The following is a 17,539-nucleotide window of genomic DNA, read 5'->3' as shown; positions in this document are numbered from 1 at the left end:
TAGATGGAGATTTCTTCTGATATATATTTTTTTATTGGACAGGATTTATATGCTGCTTTACCATCAAAACCTCAAAATACGTTAAAATATTGATAAGGAGATGTTACAAATTATCATTATGCTCACTAAACATCTGAAAAAGAAAGAGTTAATAATACAAAATAAACAGCTGCTGTCAGCACAATTATAATCACAGCAGAATCCACAGTAGTGAGGAGAAATCAGCTAGCCGGGACTTAATACACAACTACCCCCCAACCCAAAGCCCCTCCAGAATAGAAAGGTTTGACAGCAGAACAGAAAATAGGAGTGACAGGGCCAGGCAAATATCTGGGAGTGGCACATGGGGGGAGATACAACCTAGCCACATGTATGACTTTATAGATGACAGTCCTCTTTTTAAGGAGCCTCTTATTTGCAGGTTGACCAGTCCAGGGGCTGTTTAAAGAATCAGAAGGAAGGAAGGAAGGAAGGAAGGAAGGAAGGAAGGAAGGGAAGATGAGCCTTGACGTTACCCGTCAGCTTTTAGCACCTGGATAACAGACTGTGCAGGCACTTAGGTCACCCACAAGGAGAAGAGGGGACTGTGTTTCTATTTAAGCTACAGGAAAAACGGGAAACAATGTACCCAACTAAGCTGTACTCAAGAGTTGTCCCATTGAAATAGATGGATCTGGCTTAGGTCCATTCATTTCAATGGGTCTGCTCTGAATGCAGCTTAGCTGGATACAGCCCAGTAGTTTTTAGTGAAGGGTCTTGTCAAAATGGCCTCAGAAAAAAATCAGCTGAGTGTGGTGCAAGTATAGATACCACTGACTGGTGGGGCGACCACAGTTTGAGATTCTCTGTCCTTGCTCATAACACTGGCTGTCAGCAGTTCTCCCAGCCGGGGAAAATCCTGGAACCTTTTGCAAGCTCAGCCTGCGCTGCCCCAATGAGCCCTCTCCCTTCTTGACTTCATCTAGCTCCTGGTCAATCTAATAACTGACAAGTCTCCATTTTGTATCTTTTTTTTAAAAAAATATATATGCTTTTCAGATTTATACATTTCACTAGTTTTGCAATCATATAATAATAATAATAATAATAATAATAATAATAATAATAATAATAATAATAATAATAATAATTTATACCCTGCCCATCTGGGTGGCTGCCCACAGATTAAAAACAAAATAAAACATCACACATTAAAAACTTCCCCAAAACTTGACTTCCTTCCCCCTCTTTCCTTTAATTTATTTTTAATATCTTCTGCATATCCAAATTAACATAATTTGCTCATTTATTCATCTACTTAAAATATATACCCTTAGAAACTGCAGGTTATTGGACTTCCGGAGGCGGCGCGAAACCGTGATGGCGGTCCTCTTCGAGTTGTGAAGAGGGGCACCGCAGGAAAGGGTTGGTTCGCTACGGCACAGCGGCAACCCATTAAGACAAACCACGGGTAGAGTGAGCCCGTGGCCGTGGGACTCGGCGGGCACCTGGAGCGACCCCGATTTCGCGGAAGGGACCCCGTAAGGGGCTCCGGAGTGAAGGAGGGGAAGCGGTGCTGTGAGTTCATCGCTCTTTCTGCGGAGGTGAAGCCGCGCGGCTGTCACGGACGAGCGCCGACCTTTCTTCCTGTAAATATCTGGCTGAATCTACGAACCCGTGAGTAAGGACTTGAAATTTGGCGGAATAAATTTTAAAAATTAGGCTGAAACCGGGAGACGAGAAAAAGGAAGTCCGTCTTCCGGCGCTGCTTTCAAGATTAAAGCAAAGGATACGAGGAGCGGAAAGCGCTTTGAATAGGGAAGAGTCAAAGCGGGACTTTCGTGCACTTTTGGCTTGCTTTTAAAGAAGAAATACAGAAATACCAGTAAGTAAATACTTAAAATTTAATTGGAGTAGTCCCCTTGCTTAGGGGTTATTGAGACTTTAATTCCAAGTCTATTGAGACTTTAATTCCAAGACTTTAATTCCAAGTCGTCGGGCTGCCGGGGGGAAGTTGCCTAGCTGCGGAAACTGTTGCAAACTTCCAGATACTTTTGGATATTAAAGTGATACTTTTGAGCTTAATCAGTTTGGATTGGATATTGTTGCAGGCACCTTGTTGGAACTTTGCTAAAGATTAAAAGTGCTCTGCAGGACTATTGTATTTGGTGCTTTGGGACTATGATGTTTTTAAAACTGGAACAACAGGAATTTTAAATGGCGGAAAACTTGTCTTCTTCTTACTGAACTTTAGTGGCACTCCCCCTAGAGGATACTGAGAATACAAAGGCCTGGGAACAGCCTTAATTGTTTACCTTCTCTCACTGGATTGTTTTTAAAGTTGGACTTGCCTTTCCCATGGGACTACAATATTTGACCTTGAACTGACTGATGAGTGGCACAGGAAAGACAAGAGCAGCCAAAGCCAAGGAAGCTAAGGAAAAAGAAAAAGAGAAAAAGCAGGCACAGCTAGTACAAACAACCTTGACTCAGGGACGCAGATCATCGGTTCCAGCTGTGCTTGGGTCACAAAAAGGAGAAGTTGAAAAGCCTAAAAAATCCGAAGAGGAAGATATGGCATCAGGAGGATCTGAGGCAGTTTTGAAACAAATTTTGGATCAACTGTCAACTTTAAATCAAAAGGTAGATAATCAATCAACAAAAATTGATCAAGCTACTTCCTCGATCCAGAAATTGACAGACCAGGTTTCCCAACACACACAAGCAATTGAAAGATTGCAAGGAGCAACAAAAGAGAATCGTAAATTAGCAGGGGAAGCCATTCAAATAGCAACGTCAGCTAAGAAAGAGGTCGAGGAAGTTAAAGCAGAAGTCAAGCCTCTGCATAAACAGATTGGAGACCAGCAAACCTATCTCTCCTTGGTGGAATTGAAAAATCGTGAGACTAATCTTCGATTGAGGGCGATCCCAGAAATTGAACAAGAAGATTTGACTGGATTCTTGACAACAGAATTTTCAAAGGTCTGGGGCATAAAGGAAGAAACCGACTTTAAAATAGTATCGGCTTTTCGACTGGGAAGATTGGTAAGAAAGGATAAATCCAGAGACTGCTTAATAGCTTTGAGATCAAGAGAGGAGAGAGACAAGATATTAGGCCTTCATTTTAAAAATACATTGCAGATACAAGATAAAAGGGTGGAAATCTACAGAGATATCCCTAAACAGCTATTGGATTTGAGAGCCACCTATTCAGAATTGGCAAAATTGCTGAGGCTTAACACAATTCCTTATAGGTGGGAGTTTCCACAAGGATTATCATTTACCTACAAACAGAAGAAGGTTAAAATAAGAACTCCAGAGGATCTACAAAAGTTCCAGCACGATCACGGAGAAGATCTTCAAAAAGAAGCAGCAGCACATTGGCCTCCACCCTTATCTGGACCTTTACCGCCTGGAGGCGGAGCAACGCCTACACCTTCGGGATCAGAGGATAAAGAAGACACACCACTCTAGGAGTAACAAAATAGTTCAGGATGTCTCTGCAGCTACTTAGTTGGAATATAAATGGCGGAAATTCCCCTGAGAAAAGAAGAAGGATATTTCATATATTAAAGAAAGAACAATTGGACATTATTTGCTTACAAGAAACTCATGTGACCAGACTCCACAGAAAGGTTTTGGTTAATAAAAGATTAGGCCAAGAATTTATTTCATCAGATAAGGTTAAGAAAAGAGGCGTGGTGATATACGCTAAGGAGAGCCTGGCACCAAAATTTCTATTTAAGGATGAACAAGGAAGAATTTTGGCGATTGAAATTCAGACACAAGGAGAAAAAAATTTTGATATTAGGAATATATGCTCCAAACGACGGGAAATCAGAATTTTTTAAGAAGCTGCATGAGATTTTGCTGGACTACATGGACTATACTAACATCATAATGATGGGAGATATGAATGGAGTGGTGTCTACACATATGGATAAGTCTCAAAGTCAAAACTTAACATCAGACGGTAGACTGCCTAAAACCTTTTTTGAATTGACTGACAATTTGGATCTTATTGACATATGGAGGACAAAGAACCCCTTAGGTAAAGAAGGAACTTTTTTCTCTGAGGCCCATTTGTCCTGGACAAGGATCGACCAAATCTGGATGTCCAGAGGGCTGGCACCCAAGACTAGAAAGACAGAAATCTGCCCAAAAACATGCTCCGACCATAACGCTCTGAAATTAGAACTTAGACTAACTCAACCCGGCTCCTTCAGATGGAGAATGAATGACACCTTACTAAGAGACCAAGAGATTGTGAAAAAGGCCCAAAAAACGTTAAAGGACTACTTTGAGATAAATCTGAATACTACAGTAGAAAAAAGAATAATCTGGGACGCAAGCAAAGCCGTTATGAGAGGGTTTCTGATACAACAGAATTCAATTAAGAAAAAGCTCTGGAATGAAAGGAAGGATAAGATATTGGAGAAAATACATCAAGGAGAGAAAAAATTGAGAACCAAGCCAAAGTCAAAGGAGGTGCTGAGAGAAATCAAATTTCATCAAGCACAATATTCTAAATTGATAAATCAAGAGATTGAATGGAAAATCAAACAGATGAAGCAAAGATCGTTTGAATCAGCAAACAAATGTGGAAAGTTACTAGCTTGGCAGCTGAAAAAGAGACAAAAGTTGAATACAGTTACAAATCTAGAGATTGAAGGAAGAACAGTGCAGAAACCAGAAGAAATTAGGAAGTGCTTCCACAGATATTTTAAAGAACTTTACGCACAGGGGCCTCAGAAGGAATTTGAGATAAATCAATTTATAAAGACAAATGGACTATCAAAAATAACTCAAGATAAAAGATCAATCTTGAACTCTACAATAACTACACAGGAAGTTGAAGGTGCCATTCAGAATATGCAACTAGGCAAGTCTCCAGGCCCGGATGGGCTTACCTCCAAATATTATAAGACTTTGAAGGACTACTTGACACAGCCTTTGTTGGAGGTATGCAACCAGATTATAGATGGGAAGAGGGCACCAGAAACGTGGAAAGAAACTTTCATCACATTGATTCCTAAGACAGAATCGGAAAAGACTCAGCTTAAGAACTACTGTCCCATCTCACTCCTGAATGTGGATTACAAAATATTTGCAGACATTTTAGCGAATAGATTTAAAAAGGTTCTAAATGAAGTAATTCACAAAGACCAAGCAGGCTTTCTCCCTGGTAGACATTTATATGAGAATACCAGAAACATCATTGATATTTTGGAGCTCTTGCAAACCAACAGGAACACAAGGGCGGTGTTAATTTTTATTGATGCGGAGAAAGCATTTGATAACATATCTTGGATGTTTATGAAGAAAAATTTGGAAGGGATGGGAGTGGGACGGGGGTTTGAAAATGGAATACAAGCAATTTACTCAGAACAGAAAGCTAAACTAATAGTGAACAATGTGGTGACGGAGGAATTTAAAATTGAAAAAGGGACACGACAAGGGTGCCCTCTATCCCCTCTTTTATTCATTTCAGTTCTGGAGGTGCTACTGAACATGATAAGGGAAGACCGGTTGGTCCAAGGGATAGAGGTCGGAGTGAAACAATACAAACTGAAAGCTTTTGCAGATGATTTAGTTTTGACATTGCAGGAGCCAGAATCCAGTACAAAAAGAGTTCTTGAACTTATATCTAAGTTTGGTCGGGTGGCGGGATTTAAGTTGAACAAACAAAAAACTAAGGTCTTGACCAAGAATTTGACACCTACAGAAACAGAGGGGTTTCAGAGAGAAACAGAATTAAACGTGGTTAAAAAAGTGAAATACCTAGGGATCTATTTGTCTTCAAAAAATTTGAATTTATTTAAAGATAACTATGAGAAATGTTGGTTGGAAATTAAAAAGGACCTGGAAATTTGGTCAAGATTGAAGCTTTCCTTGTTGGGAAGAATCGCAGCCATAAAAATGAATGTATTGCCGAAAATGCTGTTTTTGTTCCAAACCTTGCAGATCGTGGACAGAGTGGAATGTTTTGGAAAATGGCAGAAGGATATATCTAAGTTTGTCTGGCAGGGCAAAAAGCCCCGAATAAAGTTTAAAATATTAACTGATTCGAAAGAAAGAGGGGGGTTTGCCCTGCCGGACTTGAGGTTGTACTATGAAGCTGCAGCCTTCTGCTGGTTGAAAGATTGGTTTTTGTTGGAAAACACTGATGTCCTAGATCTGGAAGGTTTTGATAATGCTTTTGGTTGGCATGCATATCTATGGTATGACAAGGTTAAAGTTCATAAATTGTTTAAAAACCATATTGTCAGAAAAGCAATTTTTGCAGTCTGGATGAAATACAAAGACTTATTAGAGAGTAAGACACCGAGGTGGATATCACCGGTGGAGGCCAAGGCTCGAAAAAGACTCAATATGGAGGCCTATTGGCCGAAGTATTGGGAATTAATCGAGAAAATTGGAGACAACTGGAGGCTACAGAGCCAGGATAAATTAAAAAACAAGGTGCGAGATTGGTTACATTATGCTCAAATTCAAGAGGTGTTTAAAATGGATAAAAAAGTTGGTTTCCAGGTGGAAAAATCGAAACTAGAGACAGAATTGTTAGAACCAAAGACTAAGACTTTATCGAGAATGTATAACTTGCTGCTTAAGTGGAATACACAGGATGAGGTAGTTAAATCTGCCATGATAAAATGGGCACAGGATGTTGGACACAACATTATGTTTGAAGACTGGGAAAGGTTATGGAACACCGGAATGAAATTCACGGCATGTAGTGCCTTGAAGGAAAACATTATGAAAATGGTATACCGGTGGTACATGACCCCAGTCAAGTTAGCTAAGATATATCACCTGTCTGACAATAAATGCTGGAAATGTAAGGAGGCAGAAGGGACATTTTTCCATCTCTGGTGGACCTGCCCAAAAGTGAAGGCATTCTGGGAAATGATTTACAATGAGTTGAAAAAGGTATTTAGGTATACCTTCCCCAAAAAACCAGAGGCCTTCCTGCTGGGTATGGTGGACCAGAAAATGTCAAGGAAGGACAGAACTTTGTTTATGTATGCTAGCACAGCAGCAAGAATACTCATTGCAAAGAGTTGGAAGACACAAGATTTGCCCACGCTGGAGGAATGGCAGACGCAGTTGATGGACTACATGGAAATTGCTGAACTGACCGGCAGAATCCGAGATCTGGATGAGGAAACAATTGAGGCGGACTGGAAAAAATTTAAAGACTATTTGCAAAAACATTACAAGCTGTATGAATCTTAAGATAGTGCATGATTAGGAAATGTTATGCTTTAGCAAATATGATTAAGTAAATGGTAAACTAAGTCATAAAAGAGACAAGGAGGAAATTTGAATCGAACATGTTATGTTTATTTTAAAGGTATTAAAATTGAGATACAATACATTGAATTTGGAAACATAACAAATGAAAATTACAATAAGGTTTGAAATAAGGTAACAGATTGCTGACATTGTTAAGTTTAAAGAACGCAGATCCGGAAGGTGTGGGGAAGTCCAAATAGGTGAATTGTTTTCATATTTCTTTCTTCGTTTTCATTTTGTTTTTGTTAAAAAGAAAAAGAAAAAATGTTTCTTGTATCTACATTATTTGTGTTGTATGAAATCTATAAAACTTTGGAAAGAAACGCAATAAAAAATTTATAAAAAAAAGAAAAAGAAAAAAGAAACTGCAGGTTATTACAGTAATCCTGTCAGTGTTCTTATCTGTTTACAATTTATCTGTAAATATTCAATAAACCATTTCCATTCTTTTATTAAGTTTGTTATCTTGATTTCTTATTCTTCCACTAAGTTTTGCCATTTCTGCATATTCCGTAAGTTTTTGTAACCATTCTTCCTTTGCTGGGACTTCTGCTTCTTTCCATTTTGGGGCGAGTAACATTCTTGCCGCTGTAATAGTGTCAGGACTGGTCGTTGTCCTCTTCAGATCACCACAGAAACGCTTCTTGTTCTTTTATAAAACTTTTTATTGCGTATTAACCAAACATTCTTATAAACCGTTCTTAACTCTTCTTCCTCAGAGTCCCTTCTTTCAGATACCTTCTGAGCTCTGCTTCTCCATGACCAGCCACTCTCCAAATGGCGAAGGCGCCATTGTTCCTTTCGCTTTCCTGCTCTTTTTCCTACCCTCCTGGCTAGAGCTGGCTTGGATCTCCCCTCCTCCCAATCTGAGCTAGAACTGAACCCTGGCCTTTCCTGGGAACAGCCGGTCCCTCCCTCTTGTTCCTCTTGCTCCCTTCTATTCGATTCACTGCTCTCCTCCCCCCCTTGGGGAATGCTTTCTCCCTCTGAGAAACTGAAAACCTCTAACTCTTCCCTGACAAATAGCATACATAAATAAGTTTCTATACAGTTTGGGTAGTTCCGTCCCTATAATTCCCAAAAGAAAAGCTTCTGTGTTTTTTTACAAACATTATGTTAAACATCCTTTTCACTTCATTATATATTGTTTCCCGGTAAGCTTTAACCTTACTACAAGACCACCACCTATGATAAAAAGAACCTTCTTTTCTCTCTACATTTCAAACACTTAACTGATTTAGATTTATACTTTTTTGCAAATTTACTCGGTGTTAGATACCATTGATATATCATTTTCATATAATTTTCTCTTAGACTATAACATGCTGTAAATTTTATACCCATATTCCACAATTGTTCCCATGCTTCCCATGCTGTGAGCCCGGCTTCGGCTGCGGAGGGCGGGCTATAAATAAAATATGATGATGATGATGATGATGTCTATATTATGACCAATATCTGTTGCCCAATATATCATTGAGGATTTTACTTGCTCATCCTTTTGTCTCCCATTCCAATAATATTTTATACATTTTAGACAGCACTTTCACATTACATTCCAATAGGTCTCTCTCCAGTTGTGATATCCCCCGCCCAACCCTCGTAAAAGTGCTAGAGGAGAGGTTGGATAGTGAGAGAGGCTTCCGAATCCCAGAAGGCAATCCGCTAACAGAAACCCAACCCTGTGCCTTGGAGCATTTCTCCGACATTGGATGCCACTGCAATATAAACACACATTTGGATGGCAGTTACTTACACACTTACGGGGGGGGGGGGGTCCATTGAACTTGGTGGAGCTTACTTGTGAGTAGGAGTGCCTAGGCTCACAATGTTTCTCTCTTTAGCATGCTAAGATTAATCAAGTCTCAGTGATATATTACAGGAATGCCGTTTTCCCAATTCTGATCTTTATCTTTCTCCTCCCTCCCCCCCCCCCCATTTGCATGGAAGGCTGCAGCGATTAGTAAAAGACCTACTAAAGCAACTTCAAATTCAAGACAGCAACAAAGTCTCAGCTCTGGATAGGATATTGGGAGAGATTTCGCGTATCCTGGAAAAAGAGGTATCGTAACTCTTGTTGCTCAACTCACCATTCCTCTGCAGACCCATCGTTTGGTTACTTAGACACGCAGGCGCGCACTCTCTCTTTCATGCACACGTTTGTGTTGGTATAGATATGTGTGTATGTGGATTAATTAATCTGTGGCATTTATGATATTGACTGACCATGCAATTCCATGCATGTTTATTCAAGTCCCAGTATGTTTTGTTCATGTGACTTTTGAAAGTGTTGTTACATCCAACTAGTTTTACTTGGACAAAACTCACTGAAATGGATGGCCATTACTAACTTACTCCCATTAATTTCAGTGGGTCTACTCTGAATAAAATGTAGTTGGTTGCAACCCCAAGAGGTGTAAATGAGAGGTTTTATGATTATGTGTTATATTCTACAGCTAGTAGTTGAAAGTTGCACTATCAATATATCGAAAACAGAAAAACTAGTTGAAAATGCCATCCTGAGCTGCTGCATCCTTTTGAGTTGATTTAATTGTTTTTAAATGTTCTTTTCAAATATTTGTATCATAAATATAGAAAAAATAGAAACCAATCATTCATTAAATATCACTAAATCTCCAACATTAAATCTCAGAAATCTACTACAGCATCAGAGAACAGTGCATATGCGTATATATTTATTGTTCTGAAACGAGAAGAAGAATACATTTCACAACAAATTGGGCATCTTATGTTTGCTTCTCTTGTATGCATATGGAACAGGTGGGGCTTTTTTTCAGCTGGAACTCAGTTCCAGCACCTCTCAGGTGGGTGCCATTGCCACTATAAGAAAAGGGAGCTATTAATCTTCTTCTAGAAAAATAGCACTGGGAGCAGGTAAGCTTTTTTTGCAGCCGCCACGTCAGTTGTGTTCTCACAGCTGAACAGGCCCTCTTCTCCTTGTCCTCATACCTTACAGCAAGGATGAGGACCTGTTGCCCTCCAGATGTGTTAGATTAAAACTCCCATCATGTCTGGCCATTGGCCATGCTAGTTGGAGTTCAGCAACATCTGGAGGACCACAGCTTCCCTTTCGCTGCCATACAGCATGATGGCATATAGAGCCAGGCCTTGCTTACAGATCCTAGTTCTGGAGCACAGAGAAGGAGCCAAACGGGAGAAGGCATTTCCCACAGTGTTTTTCCTACAACTAATTTACTGTTCCCTAAGTGTGTGTTTCTCCTATTTCATCTAACATTGTGAAAATCCTTAATGCTTTAACCAAACAAAATGGAAAATCACTGCATCTCGATTCAGTCTCATGTAAAACCATTTCTCTGGTTATTGGTTAAAGATGAATTTAACTTCAGGCTTTGAATAGCAACAGAGTAACATAAGCTTTGTGCGGCTTATCAGCAGCTTTTCAGACATGTGTGTGCTATTACTACAAGTAAACAGAATTTAAATGGATGGAGTTGACATGGATCCCCCCACAAAAAAATACCAATCCTGTTTTTAAGAATACAGCCAGACTGCTGCTTAAAGCTGGCAGCATGTCACACAGACGTTACTAAGTAAGTTCATATCTGCCAAAGTTTATAAGCTGGTGGAAGTGAGAAGGCAAAATATTCCCTGACCCATGTCGCCGAGTGTAATGCGGTGCAATATCAGATTCTGGCAAAGCCTGCTTTAGTTTGGGTTCATTGAAATCCAAATACCACAAGCAATGGAAGAAAAATAAATATGGGCTGTAGAAGTATCTGCTTGAAAATGGGAGATCTGTACTGTGCAATGTCTTCTACATGTCAGCACTCATGTAGCATAGCACAACTGAACCATTCTCCTAGGAGAGTGCAATTTGTGCATTCAACATAGGAGATGTACATGTGAGAAAATGTACCCTGGGGTCTACTACACAGTTATTCATGCCTTGGTAACTTCCGGGTTAGACTACAGCAGGGAGTGACTAGCATGTGGCCCTCCAGTTGTTTGTACTCCAACTCCCATCATCCCTGACCATTGATCATGCTGACTGTGTCTGACAGTAGTCTTAACAACCTCCGGATGGAACTACATTGGCAACACCTGCTCTAACCATTACGCCATATTGACTCTTGACTAAAGATGTGTATTCACTTCTCAACATGTGAAAAGCTGATCTGAATGGGGTTTTTAATATGTTGTGGAATGAAGGCTAACAAGTTTCATTTGTACTCATTAATACCATTTGGGCGAATGGTCAGGAATACAGAGCACCTCTTTGGCTACCCCTGGTTAGAGTTTGGACTTGAATTGGGGAGGACCCAGGTTCAAATTCCCTCTTACCTTACCTCTTCCATAAGCCTGCCCAACCATTACAATAATATTTGGAGCCCACCTACCCTTCCAAAGCCCCCTTTCAATCTGAGATTAGGTGGGTAGTGACAGGAGAGAGGGCTTTTTATGGGGGAAATAAGATACATGACCCACATGTGGGTAATTACCCACACCCCATAGTCTCCTTTGACTGGACTTAACCATCCAGGGGTCCTTTACTTTTAATTAAAAGAATTGGCTGGGTGTCTAGATTCAAAGCATGGTGCTTAACTCACTCTCCAGCGGGAGTGAGCCCCCAGCAGAGTTTAAAATGGTCACAAAAGTCAAGGAGCAATATAACATGGGGGTAATAGGCTGATAGACCTTTGTATATATCCCGATTAGTTTGCTTGCAGCATTTCTCCTTTTCTTCCCCCCTCTCAATGAACAGACCACTCTTAAGTAGGTTGTTTGTTTTTTTTAAAAAAAAGGGGTTGCTTACAAAATCCAAAGATCCGATTTATGCGCTATCACATTCAGCAGCAAGGAGAACACAGGTAGAATACTCTTGGGTACAAAATACAGAAATATAGTTTTGAGCATGCAGGCTGAGCTTAGAGCAAGCTTAGACATGTCCTTCCTGGTTACAGAAGGCTGCCAAATAAAGGCTGCCAAAGAGGTGGTGAGAATAACACAGAGAGAGAGACAGACACAGACACAGACATGCAAGCCTTCTCTCAGGCTAAAAGACATGACCTAAAAGGGAAAGAGGGATTGAGAGGGAAAGGATATGCATTTGTAAGGGGCCTCAAAGAGAAGGATTTAAATTCATTAATTACATAAACAGTTAAAAGATACAGTTTCCTTGAATAAGACCAGGCTTACCTGAAAGACTGCTTTCTCCCATCCTCAAACCTTAATGTCCTAGGAGGCCCTGCTCCGTATTCCCAGCAGAATGAAATGAGGCAGGCCTTTTCAAGTTATGGAATAGTGTTCCCCAAAGGCACACCTGACACCCTGTTTCTGGTCATTTCAGCACCTGGTGAAGATGTTTCTAGTCACCCAGGCCTTTTAAATAGAATGCGCCTCTGTTTTAGAATTCGTTTTAATTCTAGGAATGCAGCAAGTTGGGGGTTTTATATTCTTGTTTTTAATGCTTTTATTTGAATTTCATTAATTTTTTCACTTATTTATTCAAAGCTGCCATACAAACTTCATGCTATGAAGGTGGCACACAAATGTCATCAATAAATAAATAACTTGGGGAGGATATTTGGAAAAAAAGGCAAACAGTTTGTAACACTTCCTTAACTCAAAAGATTTATTGCAGTAGATCTGCCCCTATAATGGGACACCATTTCACTATAAGTTATTTAAATCTTGCACAGATGGCAAACTGTTCTTTAGGCCTCAGGGCGGATAAGGAAAAAATGAACATATGTACAGTATTACGAATATCTGTTCTTAATTGGTCCATTTGAGCCAAGGGTGTGTATATATTTTAACAGGAAAACATGGATTCTTGTTGCTAGCATTGATATCCATCAGCTAACAGCATAATAGGTCTAGCTCTTCTCAGGAACTATTGTACACATGAACTTAAAATGCTTTTTAAAAACAAGCCTGCAGTTTAATCAAGCAAGCATTTTCCCCTTATCGCAAGGAGGCATCTCTCTTCGGTGGCAGATTTGTAAGCAGTGCGGGTTGTATTTCTGATGCTGTCTGTAATCATACCATTGCTAATTGTGGCGTAATGCAGTAACCTAAACAAACGTTATTGAATTTTCCTCACAAATTCTTCACGAGTCGTTTTACTACAGAGACTGTTTTGTAGGTAGTACAGGCAGTAATTTATTTATTTTTAAAGAAAAAACAAGAGCGGCACAGAAGTGGTTCTGTTTACATAGGTGTGTGTATACACAAGATAGCACTGTGAAACTTTATTTGTCTTACTTATTTTGAAAAATTAGACCCGACATTTCTCTATAAATATACTCAAAACATTTATAGATTATACCCAATTTAACAAATTAGCAATAACAGAATAAGTGAAAAATGAAACACAAACCCACACTTTGACAGCAGAAGGAAGCAGAGAAAATAGTGATGCTGCAGTGCAAAACAAATAACACCCCCAAACAACACCAGTCCCCCTCCGGGCACCTACCAGGTGTCTTCTCATTCCTGACAGTTGGCAGTGTTGGTTGGGGCAGATGAGAGTTGGGAATCCAACAACTGGAGGGCCATAGCTTGTGGGGGGCGCCCGTTTGTGATGAGGTTGGGCAGGTCTCCTGGCCTCCCAAGGCCCCTTGGGGAGGGCATTGAGAAGGCCCTGCTCCTGGCAGAGTTGTGCTGGGCTTTGGTTGGTGGGAGCACCGGGAGCAGGATCTCACTTGTCGAACGGAGTGAGTACACATGAGGAATGGCATCCAAATATTCAGGTTACTTACACTATCATTTCTTTGACTATAATTTAATTTCCATTTACAAGTGATTCTCCACTTCCACTCATACCTAGACATGGGTGGTTCAGAATATGGGTAAGCACCTCTTTTTATTTCCAAGCTGTTTCATGTGTTCTTGGCACCAGCTGCTACAAGTGAACATTCTGATTTAATCTGGTGACATCTTTGTGGTTAGTTATTTAAGTCGTGTGTTAGTTATTTGAGTTGCTTTTCTAGCATTCCGGTCTCCAAGTTGGCTCAGAACAAGTAATTTAAATGTTAACATGAATTAGCCCTTCCTCTCACCAAAGTCTCTTCCAATGCCCACTCTCTTCTCTCATCTGCTGTCTTCCTCTACACCCCAGGCAGGAACAAGCCTCTCTCCACTGGTAGCCTGAAAGTGGGTGACCTGGTGGCTGAGGGGGCTTCTTTTACTCCCTAGGAGCAGAAACAACAGAGAGGCAAGATGTTTCTGACTGCTGTTGGTTCTTGAAGCCATGGCAGGCTCAGTGTAAATATAATAGGGAGCACATTGGATGCAGCCTGGTGTGTGCCTGGGCTGTGCAAAGAAGAAATGGCAACAAGGGAGTGGGCCTCTTCGGTTGTGGCATGCTCTGCTGTGCCAACACTAGCCTCTTCTCAGCATCAGGCTGAGACTTTCCTCTTCAGTTGGGAGCATGATGGAATTTTTATTCTTTTAATTTGATTGTAAGTCGCCTAGAGACTGCCCTGCATTAGGCAATTAATTAATTAATACTTATGAATTCATAGAATGATAGAAATGTAAAGTTGGAAGGGATCCCAAGGGCCATCTAGTCCAACCCCCTGCAATGCAAGCTAAAGCATCCGTGACAGGTGACCATCCAATCTTCGCTGGAAAACCTCCAAGGAAGGAGAGTCCACAACCTCCCAAGGGAGACTGTTCCACTGTCAAACAGCTCTTATCAATTGGTGGGACACGGGTGGCGCTGTGGTCTAAACCACGGAGCCTCTTGGGCTTGTCAATCAGAAGGTCGGCAGTTCAAATCCCCGTGATGGGGTGAGCTCCCATTGCTCGGTCCCTGCTCCTGCCAACCTAGCAGTTCCAAAGCACACTAGTGCAAGTAGATAAATAGGTACTGCTGCGGTGGGAAGGTAAACGGCATTTCCATGCACTCTGGTTTCCATCATGGTGTTCCTTTGTGCCAGAAGTGGTTTAGTCCAGTGTTTCCCAACCTTGTGCCTCCAGCTGTTTTTGGCCTACAATTCCCATCATCCCTTGCCACTGGTATTGCTAGTCAGGGATGATGGGAGTTGTAGGCCAAAAACATCTGGAGGCACAAGGTTGGGAAACACTGCCGTCCTGCTGCCCACCTGTCGCCCATTTGTCTGCGGACAAATGCCGGATCCCTCGGCCTGAAAGCGAGATGAGCGCCACAGCCCCATAGTCACCTTTGACTGGATTGAACCGTCCAGGGGTCCTTTACCTTTACCTTTATCAATTGCTTGATAGTTGCTGGTCCCATGGCTAAAAAATCAAAGCCAAAATAAATTGCCTTCTTAAAAAATATATACTGATGGATAGCTAGTTCATAGTTGCTGCTTGGGCAGTAGTGCTCACCGAAATGTGATATAAGCAGGATTGAATAATCTGGCAAGTTAGAATGCCTACTCTGGCCTGTTTTCTAAAGACAGAAAGGACGCTTTTAGTATTCCTTGGTATTGCAAACTCCCTTAACAATTGACACAGTTTAAGGATACACTAGTGATGGATGGCTGAACTTCCTCTGCTTATGAATAAAGTTAAGATGGTCTTCACATTTTGTGAAAATGATATTTTTCTTGCATTTAGTGACACTGCCAAAACCGACCACTTTAGTGTAACAAGAAAGGAAATAAACTGTCAGTAATATAAATGCAGTTCCCCCCAAATGACATCCATCTTCCTTCAACATTACATAATCAGCAGGCTACCAAGAGCTTTAAGTTCCTGAGAATTTTAGTTGACTTTTGTGAAAAGAATTGTACCAGTGTGCATGTTGCTATTGCATACTCCTGGGCAGTGCTTTTTTTCTGGGGGGCCGTAGGGGTATGCATACCCCTAAACATTTTGTGAATCTAAGTTTGGCCTCATTAAGGGGGAGTATTTCAATATGATCCTATCACCTCCTGGCAAATAGAAGGGGAAGAAATGGAGACAATGAGAGATTTTACTTTCTTGGGCTCCATGATCACTGCAGATGGTGACAGCAGCCACGAAATTAAAAGACGCCTGCTTCTTGGGAGAAGGGCAATGACAGGCCTAGACAGCATCTTGAGAAGTAGAGACATCACCTTGCCAACAAAGGTCCGTATAGTTAAAGCCATGGTTTTCCCAGTAGTGATGTATGGAAGTGAGAGCTGGACCATAAAGAAAGCTGATCACCAAAGAATTGATGCTTTTGAATTATGGCCCTAGAGGAGACTCTTGAGAGTCCCATGGATTACAAGAAGATCAAACCTCTCCATTCTTAAGGAAATCTGCCCTGAGAGCTCACTGGAAGGACAGATCCTGAAGCTGAGGCTCTAATACTTTGGCCACCTCATGAGAAGAGAAGACTCCCTGGAAAAGACCCTGATGTTGGGAAACATGGAGGGCACAAGGAGAAGGGGATGACAGAGGACGAGATGGTTGGACAGTGTTCTCGAAGCTACCAACATGAGTTTGACCAAACTGTGGGAGGTCCATGGGGTTACGAAGAGTTGGACACAACTAAACGACTAAACAACAATTTCAATATGAGTAGGAAAATCATAATAGCACTGCTCTTGGGCAGAATTTAAGCAACCATGTTGCATTGGAAGTGCTTGAAAAACTGAAGAGGTGCCAGTAATTGTTAGCATGATTGCTCCCATGTTAATTTGAGATCTCATTGGCTCTATCTTTCCCTTGCCAGAATAGCCTGTGTTTTCTGATCCCTACCTCTGATAAATCACTGTTCTAACCTTGTCCTTCCAGAGGATCCTTGTTAAAAAGTTTAATGTGAGCCGCTAAAATTGTTGTTTTTCATGGTTCAGCTCCCTCCCCAGGAGCCTGGTTAAAATTCAGAGTGGGGAGCAGACACATCACCGAGTGCTTGCGCATAAACGTTAAGGTACTGTACATTGCACAGCCTGCCATTTTACTAACTGCAGCTGCAGAGGCATTGGTTGAACTGCTGATCACCTGTTATTGGACTGCCATGTGTTCCTAGCATAAAGCCCTACTGAGGCGTTCTGTCAGCATAGAAATATGAGAAGAAGCTGACTTACACTGAGTCAGACCATTTATCCATCTAGTCAAGTGTTTTCTACACTGACTTACACCACTCTCTTCTGCCTTGGTCAGACCACACCTAGAATACTGTGTCCAGTTCTGGACACCACAATTTAAGAAGGATGTTGACAAACTGGGACTTGTGCAAAGGAGGGCAACCAAAATCATCAAGGGTCTGGAAACCAAGCCTTATGAGGAACGGTTGAAGGAGCTGGGTGTGTTTAGCCTGGAAAACGAGACTGAGACAAGATAT

At 41.1% G+C, this 17,539-nt stretch overlaps 1 protein-coding gene across 9 annotated transcripts in view; it reads left to right on the top strand.

The window, feature by feature from the left end:
- The window catches only part of SCAPER (S-phase cyclin A associated protein in the ER), a 203,665-nt gene that overhangs the window by 96,366 nt on the left and 89,760 nt on the right, over positions 1 to 17,539 (top strand). For all 9 annotated transcript variants that reach the window (XM_028744781.2, XM_028744780.2, XM_028744779.2 and 6 more), the window contains one exon: positions 9,226 to 9,337. In XM_028744781.2, the coding sequence (XP_028600614.2) occupies positions 9,226 to 9,337 (112 nt within the window). The remainder of the gene's footprint in view (positions 1 to 9,225; positions 9,338 to 17,539) is intronic.

Source organism: Podarcis muralis, chromosome 9, assembly GCF_964188315.1.
Source record: "Podarcis muralis chromosome 9, rPodMur119.hap1.1, whole genome shotgun sequence".
Lineage (NCBI taxonomy): Eukaryota > Metazoa > Chordata > Lepidosauria > Squamata > Lacertidae > Podarcis > Podarcis muralis.
Note: the sequence above shows the minus strand (reverse complement) of the source record. Positions and strands in the feature narration are given on the sequence as shown.